Source organism: Bombus affinis, chromosome 2 (assembly GCF_024516045.1).
Source record: "Bombus affinis isolate iyBomAffi1 chromosome 2, iyBomAffi1.2, whole genome shotgun sequence".
Lineage (NCBI taxonomy): Eukaryota > Metazoa > Arthropoda > Insecta > Hymenoptera > Apidae > Bombus > Bombus affinis.
This window is the reverse complement of record NC_066345.1, coordinates 1,831,837-1,848,921: the sequence shown is the minus strand read 5'-3', so window position 1 is coordinate 1,848,921 and position 17,085 is coordinate 1,831,837. Positions and strand designations below refer to the sequence as shown.

The 17,085-nt window shown below is 32.0% G+C and overlaps 1 protein-coding gene and 1 long non-coding RNA gene across 4 annotated transcripts; both read left to right on the top strand.

Moving 5' to 3' along the window:
- Nucleotides 1-702: 702 nt before the first annotated feature.
- On the top strand, nt 703-2,943 carry LOC126928760 (uncharacterized). The gene is made up of 3 exons (XR_007716939.1): nt 703-833; nt 900-1,078; nt 1,440-2,943. It is a non-coding gene; the product is annotated as an uncharacterized LOC126928760 (long non-coding RNA).
- Nucleotides 2,944-4,651: 1,708 nt separating this feature from the next.
- On the top strand, nt 4,652-14,341 carry LOC126928759 (odorant receptor 13a-like). 3 transcript variants are annotated; one of them, XM_050744461.1, is made up of 7 exons: nt 4,655-5,480; nt 6,532-6,899; nt 7,581-7,917; nt 9,875-10,087; nt 10,957-11,070; nt 13,768-13,923; nt 14,029-14,341. In XM_050744461.1, exons 2-7 carry the CDS (start codon nt 6,643-6,645, stop codon nt 14,077-14,079), a joined length of 1,128 nt encoding a protein of 375 aa, XP_050600418.1. In that variant the 5' UTR covers nt 4,655-5,480; nt 6,532-6,642; the 3' UTR covers nt 14,080-14,341. The 3 variants fall into 3 exon arrangements, with proteins under 3 accessions (XP_050600420.1, XP_050600418.1, XP_050600419.1); XM_050744463.1 differs by lacking the exon at nt 10,957-11,070 and having other exon boundaries at nt 4,652-5,480; XM_050744462.1 differs by having other exon boundaries at nt 4,655-6,899.
- The last annotated feature ends 2,744 nt before the right edge of the window (nt 14,342-17,085 follow it).

The window sequence follows — 17,085 nt, the reverse complement described above, 5'->3', positions numbered from 1 at the left end:
GATGGATCCACATACATCTTATTATCTAATATTAAAGGCGACGTAGAAACAAATTAAACAATGTCATATATTGCAAGCGAGTGATTGTAGATTAGACTTTTTCACGAATAAACAATCTTTTATAATATTTCTGATAAAATATTTTTCCTTATTTTCTAGTAAATCAAACTTTGTTTCATCAGAGAAGGTATTTGTGCTATTTGTTTTATACGATACATTCTGATATTTAATATTAATCAAAATTCCCTTTCGTCTAATGTAATAAATTTTATTAACGCTGTTTGTTCAGTCCCAAGAACTGACTGATCATTTATCATATTATGTATTAACAGTTGCATATTAGACTTCTCCGCTGGTCAAATTTTGTGTCTGTTTGTCTGAAGATCTAAACATTAAGGTCCTCATATGCACTAAGACTTACGGAAGACGGATCGTTTGCAGTAAGGATATCGTCAACAGCCCGTTCGTACGTCAGAAATGATGATCTGCACATACACCTTAATACGAAATGGGTGTACCAATATGCAAGAAAACGTGCGGTAGCACATAAACTCGGACTACAAAACAAGCCAAATCAACCGACTCAGATCACAAAACTAATCCATTAAGACGACTGAAAGGAATCGAACTTGCAGGACTCCGCACAAAACAAAATCTAAACCTAAGAACTCTGAAGGGTTGTTGCTGAACAATACATCCTTATTTATATTTAATATTTTACTAACAACTTTCGCTGCAGAATTTTTGAACCGTTACAACAATCAAACGAGACTATCATAATACAGAGATTTTTAAAATTCTCCAATAGGAACGCAATAAGATCCCTCAATACGGTAGGTATATACAGATATATGCAGTGAGATTTTACGGTCAGATTTTAAACGAAATGATCTTTACAGGCAGACAAACTAGCAGGAATACGAAGACTGAAATTGTTGGTCGAATCATTTATGGCACTTTTCGTGTCAAGCTGAATTAAAAATGAAAAATCTAAACGACTCGAAAACTGAAGGAAAAGCTGATACACAGCAGACTAAAATACCGTCACTCTTCAAATTGTACCTATTGATTTATACTGGTAATGTATCAGTAAACGTGTTCGTTGTCGCTAAAATGACAATACTTCCATATTTCGTGAAATCTATTTTTGGTCATCGTATTTCCGAAAATAGCTGTGCACAGTACCGGGTTTGTAGACCAATATTCATCTTTTTCTGATTTTTTTACAAATCCCATTATGATAATTAATCCCAAAAATTTCTTCATTTCTACGACATCGGTATCAGTCCAAGCCTTATCCTTTTTCTTTTCATTATGATTGCTTTGTTGATGATAATATCGATTTGTTTCTCTTGCAAGTAAGTTTAGCACTTCCTCTTCAATAAATAATTCTACGCTCGATCTTACATCTAAATGTTCACATAGTGTTTGTATTCCAGATTGTTCCATGCAGTCATGGAAAACGGGATTGGAATCATTTTGCGACCATTCACTTTCATCACCGTCGAACTCATCAAAAACTACACACACCATCATCGTCAGAATCACTAATTACTCATCTCTGCACATTTCGAAATCGTCTTTCTATGATATCACTTCCACTGTCCGACGATTTATTATCACTGTTACTTAACGATACTTAATATCAAAGTTACTATAGTTATAATTATCTATGTCCGACAATAGATCTGCGTATATCTCCTCGTCATTATGAGATGTTGTATAGGGAAACAGTATTATCGAGACAGCATATATTTTACAATTATAAAATGTTTCGTGAAATGAAAATCAGCTGATCTTAGTTATTACGTTCGGGAAGCAGCGAACTGTTTGAATTTACCTAAAATGAGTTATGGAAATAGCGCCACATACGAGTAATGCGGTTCGACGACAGATAGCAGAGTAAAGTCACGACTACGTGACACCAGACGACAACCGCCAGCTGTCATAGGTGAATGGAGTATTATTAATTGTTGGGTTTTAATAGCACAGCGCACACATTCGTACGAAGGAAAAGAAAATTTATATTATATATGAAAAGTATATATTATAGGTAAATAAGAACTATAATCTAACTTTAACTCGTTAACTATTGGACGTATCAAAAAACGATTTAAACCACTTATGTTACATTCGGAGAAACTCATTTGTTTTGCGCCAATTTGTTTATTTTGTTATTGACGAAAGGTTGTACGTAGGTGTGGATGTTGATGTTTCTAATTGGTGGAAAGTGTGCTAATTTAAATTACATTGTAATTTGTTTACATTATACTATAATTTCGTAGTAATTCAATTAGCTGTAATTACAATATCGTAATGATCCTCTCTAAGAGCATTTTCTCATCTTGAAGGTTCATAAGGTCCTCGAACGTTTTCCATTGTTTGATGTTTAGGATCAACCCTATAAGCAACATCTATATGTTTATACATAAATATCCATAATATTTACCCTGAACGTTTGCGTGTGTTGTATACGTTAAACGATAATGTCATAAATTATTCTTTGACAACAGTACCGTACCTCATATTTGACATCTTCGATAACAAAGAGAAGTGATATTTCCTAAACATTGGCGAAATTTTTTCGTCAATATAGTTCTCTCTCGCGTATTGCACTTCTGTACAAAAGATTCGAATGAAATTCATTTTATATTATGGTGACCCTCCCATAGTGGCGAGCAGAGGGATCACGGCAGAACAATTTTCGCACAAGTCCTCGTCTAACCATCCAATTCTTACAAATACATCCTCTGACCCGGGAATACTCCCATCGTTCCCGTATCTAAGGCACGAGCTAACTAAGAAATCTTACTGATGAATCCAGCAAGCACCGGACTATACGAAACTTTCCTTTCCTTCTTTTCCACTTTTTCTTCGTCTCTTTTATTTCTTCTTTGCAGAGCCATAATACGATTCATTCGCATTCTTATTCTTTCTAAAAGATTCACCGCAAAGTTTATTCTCATTTGATTTCAATTTGCGATTTGCGAAAGTTTACTATTGTAATTGTAGCGATAAAATATTAAGAAATATGTAAATAATTTGCAAGTGAATCTGTGACGTATTGCTATAACTCTTTTTTGTATGACATTCTTTTATATAATCAGATATGTACTATACATTATATACTTAATTACACTTATTCACACACACACACACACACACACACACACACACACACGCACGCGCGCGCGCGCGCATAGATAATTAATCAATTATAGTAAATAGATAATTAATAAATAATAAATTTGCTCATATAACATTTTTATACACAATACTGTCCCAGACATTCGTGTAAAAATCTAAAAAACGCATCGAAACTTTTCTGATGGATTATCCTGAAATCCCAAGTCTCTTATAAATTTACGGTATAAAGAAAAAAGGAGAAACAAGAAAGAAGAAGGTGTGAACTAGTGTGAAAAATTCATGTACATAAATGTACGTAATCCATTATATATTTACATATGTATTAAGTTGTCCCAAAAGTTTCTTTTGTTTTATAAGAAAATAATAAATTCACAACACTTTTTGTTTCGTATTATTTTATTAAATTATGTATGATCCATTTTGTTTTCTTGAAACATATGGAATATATGTCTTTAAAGGAGCAATTTATACTGTTAAAGCTAGTAAAAAATTGCCTGATACAAGTTCCTGCTGGTACAAAACTGACGTTATTTGCCACACTTAAAATCTTTCTTAATTCATTAATATGTGCATTTCTTTCATTTCATTTGCCGACCGAGTCATAAACGGACGACCACTCCAAATTCCGAACAAGTTTTTCATTTATAAAACGTTATAGAAAATGTTTATTGATAGCGTAACCTGCAACAGTAAAATGTTAACTATTTCTTTCGATTAGTTTTTAGAATATCGGACGTTGTAAGTATGTAAAAGAATTTTAATATGAAAATTGAGAACGTGAAACAAGAAGTCCTTCTTTTGTTTTCAAAACTTGTATTATCATTATCGTTATGCTGCGGTTCAAGCTAAAACTTGTTCAGACTTTAGCATGTTAAGCGTGTTAAGCGTGTTATGCGTATTATTCGTTTATTTCGCGGTACAAATAACATATAGCTAGTGGAACAAAATCGATCAAAAGCTATTACGAGAGAAAAATTTCTGTCTCCACTCTACTAACAGATGTCCAGAAGCAAATGGTCATTGGTCAAATGGTCAATGGTTACCGACACTAATTACTAACGCTGTAGAATGTAATTAATACTATAACATTCACTAATTATACGAAAAACGTTTAATTTTTTTTAAATACTTTCTTTTACATAAAATAAATAATCATAATAATTGAAACAAGACAGATATTTTCTAAATTTCATTCCAATGATAAGATGAAATAGTTTAACTTGTGGTTCATTTTTAAGTGCATTAAATTCGAATACATTTTATTCACAAAAATAGATTCTCGTGGAGCAAGATATGTTGCTAGCAGTACATACGTATGAAATAAAAGCATCGTCTTTTATTGCGTTTATTACCATATAAAATTTACAATTTTGCATATGGTAATTTTGTTACAATAATGTTAAATGCCAAACAATAACGTAACAAATTAGCAACGAAATGATGGCTGAAAAATTAAGCACTCGTAGTTTTTATATGACAAAAGATAATAATGTAAAAATTATTGCTTGAATTTTAGGAAATTCTAAACTTATAAAATTATATCTTTGTATTATAATATCAGAATACACATAATACAAAAAGCACTAACAAATCAGGAGTGGAGGCACTTGTTACCTTTTGTTTTTGTCTTTGGCCTTATGAAACACTTTCTTTATTTGTAATATTTGAATGTAAAATACTAAAAATACTAAATAATACGTACAGAACTGCCATTATTATTATTCACTCTAAAATTAAAGTTCCGAAAACAAACGATTCAATAATATTGTATACAAATGAAAGAAAATGCGTTTATTCCCGGTTTAGTAGTAAACTAGCGAAGTTTAAGAAATTTTGCACGCAAGTTCTTATTCCACGATGTTTGCCAGTTTCTCGTGAATTTTCTTCATCGCGTGACTCAAATAATTTATTGTTCGCTCACCTGTGCCTGTCGTACATTTATACTTGTATCTTTTATGAAAATCACTTTCCGCTGCAAATAAAATTGAGATTGCATTACAACTCGAGCAGCACTTTCTGTAGTTGCGCCTGTTCCCAGCAAACCTGCAATCACTTTAATATTATTTGCAACATTTATGCGATCATCGCGTACGGAAAGAGCAAATGCTTATCAATAGCGAATAAGTTCCACAAGTTTGAACGCTAGAAGTGTAATTTTGTTACAAAATTTTCAGTCTAGCGTGACGAGGTGTAGCAGCACGTTCATGTTTTATAAATCTGTCGATGGTGATAGTCCGAGTGCGGATTCTTATGCAAATTCATATTTTTCTGAAAATAATTTAAAAAGTCGCACCTAAGCAGAAGTTTATTTTGCCTGTTAAATATTATGTCAGGTGCTGGATATTTTGTACGGACAGTGGCGGACAAAAGAAAGTTTGTAAAATAAGAAGAATAAACTAAAACCATAATTTTAAGCAGCTGATTTATATATAATAAAAGAAATATATATGTGTGTGTGTGTGTGTACCATAATATACAGTGGATTTCGCTTGTTTGAGCCATCGCTTAATCGGTGCAACACTTTATATGAAACAATGCTGAAAGAACAGAACCTAAAGGAACAAATTGCCCTAGTTATCTTCTATTAATTAATTAAATTAATTAATTAATAACGTGTCGTTTAGTTGGGACAGGTGATGTATGCGAAAGATAGCAAATGGGACAGCACAGGGCGCAGGAACAAGAAGACTAACTCTTCTCTGTCGCTATATTATATTGCAATATGATCTTATTTGCAACGTGACACTTTCGGGCAAAATGTATTTCTCTGCCTTGCCATCTTTTCGCGAACGCATTGTTTATGTTTTGCATTCCTCTTCTGTTCGTAAATGTGACAGCATGGTTTTTATATAAATTGAGTCAACGATGTTTACGTATCTTTCCTAATACGTTGTGCATTTTCTTGTAATTGGATTTTTTATGGAGACTCTAAAGAATTGCATTGATGAAAACATTAATAATATCGATGGTTATTGACAAAGAATGAAGATAGTTTTGCACGAAGAACATGTATATACGTATTAGACATTTACTCTACAAATATTTAAATAAACGCTTCATTGTTCATTCAAGCTGTAGTTCGTTTTATATAATTTTGACTACGGTATTTACGTATCTGATAATTCGCATAATAGAAATAATAGACCCGCTTAATCGAGTCAAAAAACGCTAGTCCCGATATGTCCCAAATATATATATGTCGAAATTCACTGTATAACACAGGATAGATGATTGTTATCGATATGATAAAAAAAGCCTTACGAAAGTTACGAAAATTTCGAAACTAAACTTCCCTTTATCCGCAACTGTGTATTTTAGCGTATTATGTGCATTCTATGCATCTTTCTGCTTTTAAATGTCCCTTAAATGTATAAAAATCCGCAGTCTAGTGATAGTGGTGGAATGGAATGGGAAAGTAGTAAAATGGGAATTTTATCAATGAAAGGTCAAAGTTTCAAACGGTAGAAGCAGAAGGAAACAATCAATTAGTATGAAATGGCTCCAATTAATACAATCAGTCGGTCCGTCAAGTACGGCCTTCATTATGCTGCGTCTTGGCCAGGAGCCCCACTCTCAGTTTTATGTAAACTCTTTTGGATGATCGTCCTTGGTGTAGGACAGACTCATCAATACAATTATATAATCAAGCATTACAAAGTTCAGACTCTTATAGAAATAATAGATAATATAAGTATTTGCCTGCCGTTTAGTTTAGTATGTATAAAATTAGTTATTGCTTGGACACATCAAGGGTAAGTTGTTTATTTTCATTATTCTTCAGACAGATATTTAGATGTAGGTTGTCGGAGAAAATTGTGATCTCGCTATAAATAAGTATTAAAGATAGAAATTCATAGGGATTCGCCAAATGTTAGTCACGTGAATTTGACGCGCTGAAACAGCTACCAAGTTCGTAATTTAACTAAATTTATAAGCGTGCTTACAATACAAGTCTGCGGACAGACAGAGATATACTACGCAATAAATATTGGTCGAATTTGTTACTTAATTTTTCAACTAAAACACAATCCTTTAATGGATGCGTTTCTTTGTGAAAGTTAAACTAATTATTTCTTTGGTCTATTCATCGAACTGTCTATTTCTTCTAGGCATATTAACTTTCAGCAATGTAATAAAATAACGACGAATTTAGAACGAACGACTTGGAAAATAATTATATCTTTAGAAAATTTCTTGCACTTGTGGCATCATATACAAAATATATATCGTGCTTTAAATTTTTTATACGAAATAACTGTTAATAACTGGGTTACATATGATGACATTTAGCTTGTAAAATTTGTGATACTACAGTCGATACAGTTCACTTATAACATACTCATTTCTAACAGTATTTAAATACTAAATTTATTAATATTTAATTCTACATGTTGCATCACACAAGGATTTATATCCAAAATATTATTTCACAGCCTGCTTCACAGTATTTTATCAACCATGGAAGAAGAGTGCCAAACATATGCTGTTATGGATACAAACAACTTAATATCGAAAACAGCGCATTGGTGTTATCGTTTGACGAATATTATAATAAGTACCACTATAGCGTCCACGGTTTTTTACGTAATCGGCGTTTTCACTTCCGAAGGAGTTAATGCAACGACACCTCGAGAACTTTTATTAAAAATGGATTTGCCCTTCGATACTAGCAAATCGCCCACTTTCGAGCTTGTGATAATTGTACAATATTTTTATCAAGCATCGTCAGCTTTTATATTTGCTGTATTCACAGGTCTCCTTTTGATGATAGTAAGTATTAATATAAATACTTTTTCAATACTATTCGATTCTGCTTATGGGATAAAATATAAAATTTAATTTTCACGTACTTTAGAAATAATCTTTTAATACAATTTAATGAATCAAATAAGAACAACATTATTTTCTAATGTTAAAAGGTAACATAAGTGGACATTCGTTGTTTTTGTTCATTTATTAGTTTAGTTTTTTAATTTAAGATAGTATCTCTATTAAGTAAATCAGCTATGAACAACATATTTGATAAGATTTTTAAAAATATTGAAATAGCTAATATTTTGGAACTTTTGTATATACTGAAGTACATATGTACATATGTACATGTATGTACAGTGAACTACCCAATTATCTCCTAAACTATTCGTTTTTGAAACGAACGTTTCAACTAAAACATTTTGTTTCTTATCTTATTGTGGCGAACTATCTTCTGGCATTTACGATCTTTTACTTAGGATCGTAGTTACACGAGCGTTGAAACAATCACTGTCGCAAGGATCGATTTGAAACAGGGCTTGGGTTTATTCTTTGTAAATTTCAGTATAATAGGCAATAAATATTCACACGAACAAGATGGATGAAATTTCGATCTTCAGTCATACATTATTGAAAACGGAAAAAAACTACTGGAAGATTATATATAGAATACATATGCATTTCATACGCTTTAAAGTAAACTTTAACTCGTTCTATATATTTCGATCAATGTTTGATGAATTTCATCTATGACAAATCCTTTTAACCGATGTGCCAACGTAGGTCGCAAGTAATCGAGACCTTTGCATGGCGCGATAAGGATTCTTTCGGCGAAAAGACCTCTTTTTCTTCGTACGAGGTCGAATGGCTAGAGGCTTTTTAATTTTCGAAAGTTTTGCTGCTGTAGGAGTAGCTGCACGAGAGGATTGCGTTTCTAGTTTGATACGGGGACGTAAAAAATAACACTGAAAATTGTAAAGGCTATCCATTATTTCATAAAAAACAAATGACAAGTCGACAGGTCTATGATCAGATCCGTAGGAATAGATAGAATACAGCAATGCCCATATCGAACGCATGACAGACGATGTTGTACCATTTGCTGCCTGCCGTCAACGGTGGGCAGATGTCAAGTTTGATGACTGTAATTCACGCGACTGCTCGTATCTCGTATGCAACGAAATGCAATGTTCCCGTGTGAGAGATATAATGCGCTTCGTAAAATCCATTTTTTTCGACGATTGTGCGACAGCTGTGTATGTGGTAGACAAGGTGTTTCATTCTCAGGGTTAGCGTAAGACGATCTGCTCGAAACAGAACAAGTTGTATTTGAAACACTTCCTCAAATAACCCATAGTTTAGGAGATATTTACGTTGATTGGTTAAAATGAATCATCCTGTATGTATAGGATGTCGCGCATAATCGTGATCAACCGATTGAGGGATGATTCTACGTAGAAACATAAGTCAGAAATGTAGAATAAGATCCTCTTCTTCGAGGCCCCGTTTTCGGGCAAATTCATTTTGAAAATTTATCAAGTATGCTTGAACATGGCTAATTCCGGGCTGAACAGGAGAAAATAATCGGCAGGAGGTTATTCTACGTGTAAAAGTAAGTCGAAAATGTAGAATAACATTTCTTCGCAAGACGTTTTGTTTGCAAGAAAAATCAATTTGAAAAGTTAGTACGCGCATGTACAATTCTTAACTAGACACGTTTAAACCTTATTTTCTTGAAGAAACCTTAAACTGAAAAATTTCATTCCGCGTAGAATAATCGTCCTGCTAATTGTACATTCATATCCAATCGGTAATCGTTAATTAATCAAGTTCAAGTATATTAGTATACGAATAATAAAAATTAACTCTGTAAAGCATCGAGTAGGAATATCTTTTAAAGTATTTTGCCTTGAAAGTGTATACTTCTTTGGGTTGTTTTATTTAACAATTTTATATTATTATTCGTCATTTTTAGGTACTTCATATAGGTTGTCAAATCGATGTTATGTGTCAGACATCGTCAGCAATTCCTTATAAAAATGAAAAGCAACTAAAGTTCTTCATTAGCAGGCATCAAGAAATTATTTTATTTGCAGAGAAAATTGAAAAGTTCTTTACTTATATAGCGCTTAGTCAACTTATAACGAATACTTTAATTATTTGTTGCTTGGGTTATCTCATAGTGCTTGTAAGTAATGCACCGATACAATAACAATAACAATGACAATGACAATGACAATGACAATGAGTAAAGTTCATGTAAACACATGCCCGATATGATCCTGTTTTGAATTAACAGCTTGTTTTGTGTCGTAATAGTTGTTTACCCTCAGAGAAATTGCTAGAAATGACCAAGTCCAATTTCAGTAGAAGCGTGAATGCGTCGCATTATAAATTGTCAAATTTGTTCGAACAGCTTGCACGTGTTTCTTGGCAAGTTTGATCGTCACATTGACAAAGAGTTTCAATAACGTTAATCGACGTCTTATAAACGAGAGTTTTTAAATGCTCCCACAACTAATGATAGAATGGGTCGAGGTCTGCAGAGCGAGCTGATCAGGAAATGTAGTTCCACGACTTATCCATTTTTCGAGACATCCGACTACTGAGTTGAACCACCTAATGTCTAGCGTTACAAAATAAGCTGTAACTCAAACTGTGCTGAATCAGCCCCTGCCGCACTTCCCACATGTTCTTACTTGTCCTGTATACGCTATATTAACTTGTACCGATATATCAAATGCTAGCCTTTATTTCATTGTTCATCCCTTATTATCTACTAACATCTAAAATCCGAACAACGATATGAATATCATAAAGATATTTTAGACACAGACTTAGGTGAGTTTAGACGTAGATGAAATCATACATGAATACACCTACACTTGACGAATTTTCTATTTATTCGGAATTAACGCATCGTACGAAAAGAAGGCATTCTGGATCTTCGATATATTGATTCGTGTAAATTTATCGCGTTTCGAATTGTGCTACCAGCCGAAAACATTCTACATATACAGTATGTATAAAAGAAGTTTAAGACATTGTGTGTTACAGATAATACATATTGAGAATGGATTCCCTATGTTCATGAAATGCGTTGTATTCTATATCTCCGTTTGTTCGGAAGCATTTGTATATTGCTTCGCTGGAGAGTACCTGAATATCAAGGTTATTAAACAATGTACTGAAATACCAAATCGATCAATTTCTGGTTATGCGATTACCACGGATAGCATAACGAAATGATAATTGATATTATGATCTATGTTAGATGATACTTTTATAATACATAGTTCAATTTCGTTTTTATAATACAAATATTAATTTAGAAAATACTAATTTGTTAAACATTATGTAACAACAAGAATGCAATATGCAGTAAGCTTCTCCAATATCTTTTACTTATATAGTTGAAGATGATTATTATCGTATACAGGAGGTTTTGTTATCTTTGTTTTTATCATTACATAGATTATTAAATATCTTTATTTTTATCGTACATCCTACTTTTTCGGCTTTGAATAGACGTCCGATTTGAAAACGTATCACCTACTTGAACTCTTTGATTCTCCGTTGAAATCTACAATTTCCTTCACGAATAACAATGCATAAAATATAAATTTTTGACAACTATATATATATATATATATATATATATATATATATGTACTTTCGAAAATGCCACGACCAGGATTACTTTGAAAGCAAAATGTTGCAGTACATATTCCTCTTTTCGTTTGTATATTTATATTTATAAACATTTTGGATGTTGTAGTTTTTCATCTATTCTTAAATCTATACTATATATTAGCGCCTTGCCATTGACACGAGCTGTCAATCTGGTCGATCTGATAATATTAAATGCATGTATATTTTAAAATCAATTTTTTGTTTATTAAAAAAATTGTTTGTTCTTTATTTACTTTTTTATAGAGAATTATACCACTAACTGGAAAGTACATTTTACGGGTAACCTGTATAGCAATATTAGTTATTAATTTATTTGCGTACTTGGTTATTGCCTTCCAAACATAGTTGAATACGATTTGCATATGATAATGAAGCAATTGGCAAATGTTAATTAGCACGTTAATATAGTTACGAGGACATGGGAATTGAGAAGCACGGTAAGTCGGTAAATTTTAAGAGTGACAACAGTTAAATAAATTTGTACTAGAATAATCTATAATATTTCGATGAGATTGAAATAAAGTTGTTTCTTTTAGAAATGTAATCTTTCTCGTATAATTATCGTACATTCTTTCAATAATTTGGTGAATTTTAAGACTTATATTTTATTTATTTTCTACTACATTTTATTACATTTGTATGTGTATAAATTTTCATGTTCGATAATACACGAGTATATATGAGTGACAGGTGGCTCACAGCTAGCTACTTTAAATTTTCAACAAAGCGATGTACGCTTAAATTTAAATATTTATTTTTCAATCGGAGGGTTGAAAATCAGCTTGAATTTCTTTAAAGTATAACCATAGGTTATAGAGCTAAACAAACAGAAGATATAAATATAGTGTTTTTATTGTTGTTATATACATATAATATATGCATTATCCGTTCCATACGTATTAATCTATCATTTTTCTGAGTTGGAGAAGTTTATTGATTTCCTGCCTGGTTATTACGCACGTGTTTGGTTTTCCCTTTCAGTTTCTAGTTAATATTGAATTATAAGCTAATAAAGTCCATTGATACGTTCTAAGGAATAATTCCAGTTTTTGTCTTGGTTTGTCGATTATGAAATATCATCTAAAGTCGAGTTGGAACTTCAGTTGACGCTTATTATTTGGGTAAAATCACGACAGAAAGATATAATAAAAACAAGTGAGAAAAGATAACAAAAGTTCGTTTATCCAAGCCGGAAAATAATAGTAGACTAAATAATTTTATCTTACATCCAAATAATAATAAAATTGACATACACCGATCGCTGATATTGGCTATAAATGAAATTGCAGTGTCGTGAATCATATATTTAATAAAAAGTTTGATATTCCTCATCTTTTATGACCTTTAGTAAGTCGATTGGTATTCCGTATGTCAACTTTTTTCATTTATAGCGCGTTACATATAATGTAAGCAATACTCGAAACCTCAAGTACTAGTTGCACAATTAAACTAACAGAATTGCTAATTCGAATAATAAGTATGCCAACATAAGTTTCAACGTGATGATGCGTTTTTTAAAAATACAAGTATCTCATATAGGGTAAAACGGGGTATAAAATGAAGAATAAGCTGTCTTATTTTGATATAATGTTTACGAGGAAATATGAAATTGTGACATTATAATCGAAAAATAAATTTTCGTTCTTTGAGAAATACTAAAGTTCGACATTCCCCATTTTTCCCGTGGACCCTTCGTATGTCCACGACTACTACATACTTTTCATGTCATACTATGTATACTAATTCTTCACCAAGCGTATGTCTGCAATGAATGTCTTGTAACTTCCAGATACATTTTCGAATCATTTTTTAATTTTCCTATTATAACTACAATAATCGTGCGTAAACTATATTACACCGCGAATAAAACTTCAAAAACTTACGTATAATGCACGCAATGTACTCATAAAAAGGTCTTGTGGTAAGTAGAATACTTTCGTGAGACGTCGCGTTCATTAATTATAATGACAAAACTGTGCAATTTTGAGTTATGAATCTAAAATTGCAAGTTGAAAAAGGAACTAAAGATATGTTGACCGTAATATGTAAATATTCTCTACGCATATATACATATATTCTAATTTACAAAAACGTTAACTAGGTGTATAACCGTATATAATCTCCGTTTTACCCTATTTTTTGATATCTTATCCCTAAAATTCCATTTCGTTTTAGAGTAAATTGATTGCGGACACTGCATATGAATTTCTTTGGTACGATACACATCCAAGCAAAAGCCGACTTTTAATACCTGTGATATTAAGATCTCAAAGAGGATTTAGTTTCACTCTTGGGAAATTTGCAAATCTTTCCATGTCAACCTTTGCGGCTGTAAGCTGTTTATAATATGTGTTTTGATATAATATGTCATTTGAAATACTTGCGAGAAAATTGACGATAATTCAGCCGAAGAAATAACATTTTTTCTACTTTTAGATTATGAAAGCTTCAGGATCATACATATCGGTACTACTTGCAATGACCTGAGAAAGAGATTCGTAAATACTATACAATAGTTTATCGTAATTTACGTATCTTAAATTAATTAGTAAAAAATTGTTATAGCACAGGAAGGCACAATATGTCGTATATGTAAAAATAAAGACAAAAGAAAATGCTAAATGTGGAAGATTCGTATGAAGATCACGGAAAAGAAACGTGATAAGTACATTTTCGTTGATTTTTTATTTCAATGTCGCTATATAATTAAAAAAAAAAAAAAAACATATTTTAATATAAAAAAACTAAAAGTAAAACTTATCCAGACAATAATGTAAATATCAACTTTATTTTTAATGTCCTTCAATATTTTGATATTAACACAAGCAATATTTTGCACTGTTTTTTCAAATTATGAGAAGGATGGAAAAAGAACACGTGTTTAGTGTCAAAATCAAGTAAGAGAGCAATTTTAATAACACGAGACTAATTGACAACGTAATGAATTTAAAAGCTATTGTTCTATAAAAAATAGAAAATGCGACTTATCGTTTTCTTCCACCGTAGTCTTCATATCTAAATAAATGCTCCCAAAGATGTCAATGGTACGAGAAAAATAGTCGATTAAAGTTTTTATGTTTAACATATTAATGTACAGGTTGTTCTAGTGTGTAAAGGACATCTAAACACTGTATTTGTTTTTAGCGATATAAGAAGCGTTTCAGGCATAACTTGAGTGATCTTGAACGATAAACACCGTAGGAAGAAGAAATTTTTTACCGTTGTTTTCTTAAAACATTTCAACGCCATCATCGTCATTTTGAAGACAAGAATAGCTATCTTTTTTCTAATATATTTGTAACAAATATCGAGGGCGGAAGTTTTGCGGTAAGAAAAATTTATGTCTTTTAGATAAGCGAAATTTAACAATTTCCTCTTTTTGTATGGATTTATTTATCACACCGTCGTGGATCGTAAATATTTTTTAAAATTGATCTGTTGTCAAAGATCGGTGGATACGTAGTATTTCACGTTGCGCCTCGAATGAGAAATTGTGGTTGTAAAAGGTAATATTAGTTTGTGTACCGTTCTGTTTCCTGAACTATCAGTTAGGAAAGAATTTATCGCAGATACACTGTTCCGTGCAACTAGTTCTATTTTTTGGAATAAATAACTTCTATTTTATATCGGTAAAGATCTTTTTGTGCGATAAATTTTGAATCTAAAATATACGCAATAGAACTCAATTTAAAAAGCTGAAAATATCTTAACTTGCTTGCTTATATTTATAGAAGGAAGTGGCCAAATATGGAATAGCATACCTAACAGAGAATTTTTAAAAGTCTGACAAATGAATATCTGTCAAACGGCTATAGACTGTTTCACTGCTCGCTCTGCAAGTGTTTATTTTGCCAAGAACTTTTTTCGTAGTATTCTGATGGAGATACGTGGATCGAATGTCTGATTCGGTGTAACAAATGTGCTGGTGCAGAGTTTTGCACTTGGATATACGATTACTGCAAATAATTTAAAAAAAAAATGTGTTTATAACTAACGTTCTTTGATCAGTGAAAAAAATAAAACTATCTTTTGTTTGTTTTCCGGAAAAATATTGTACCCGGTGTCAGTGTTTCATATTTGACTATTTAGTTAAGTACAATTTATGTTTTTTCAATGTTAATTCAATGTTAAAAACTGTTCATAGCGTTAAAAATATAAAAATGAGCTTAAATTGAGCGAATACTATCGAATACTCGTAAAAATCCTTTGATTTTGCGAGAATGACATTCGAAGAACGAAACGATATTCCGTATCGATATGACTACTTCACTCTATTCAAAATTCCATTGATTTTTCAGAATCATGTAAACACTTAGAAAACGATGAAACAAATTGTAAGGAACATTTTCACGAAATTTATTTTAAACCATAGATTCAAAGGTTTTGTTCTATTTTTACCAAACTCTTTACAGAGAAACTATGTCTCGGTTAGCTCTCTCACAGTTTCTAATACATTGCTGTTCTTCCACGTAGTTTCGACAAACTTTTATGATTTACCTTCCGTCTTCCTTTTTCTCGTCCTTTTGTAGCATTGCTTTGAAAGTTTTCCGTTTTCAACACGACTGAAACATGACTTCTGGTCGAACATGCGCTTACTTGTGTAAGATGTGCCATGAATTTCATCAGATTCTCTAACCCTTTAGAAGCAAAGTACATTCGCTTTATTGCAGTCGCCGCATCTCCACCTAGATGAAACGAATGAAAATCTCGTATAAGGGTCTAAAGCACATTTTGGTCAAAGTTAAATCAACGGTAAAGCACGTGGTTCTACAGTTACTTTCATAAAATACCCAAATTGCAGATAGTTTGTCTGAACACGCTGTACATTTCGGTTCATAAGTATCAGGACACTTCTGTGATTTTAAGTGAACTCGAAAAATCATTAGAAAATTATCAAAACTTTCAAGATCTCTTATTTCATCGAATACCTTAGACTATTATATCCGCTACCTACGTATAATTACTTTTACATGTCGTAATCTTGCAAGATTATAGTTTTTAGGAAATGCCCTAATACTTATGAACCAGAATGTAGGTAATGTTGAACTGATAAACGCTGACGTTGTATCTCGTAAGTGGTTCAACGGGAAAAGCAAGTTCGGTTTGATACTTATGGAACAATGTAACTTAAGAACAGCTTTCTGTCGAAATGTGTCAAGTGTGCTTAGAGCCTTCTTCGAGATTTCCATTGAAATGATATAATTTCTTTATTTTCTTTCACATAAATCTTATCCTTATCTGTTAAACAATTTTTCGGACATTTAACGAGGCGGAGCATAGTTAGTGAGACACACAAGTATAGATTGGCTCGTGCAGTTGAATCAAATGACACTACATTTTCTTGTTACGGATTGAGAACAGTGGCATTAACGATATTTAAAAAATAGTCTGAATAGATAAAATATTAAGCGTATATGTGAATAATCAAACCTTTTTCGATCCAGATTCGATCGTTGATATCATTATATTTCGATAGCTCCAACATTTGTGAAT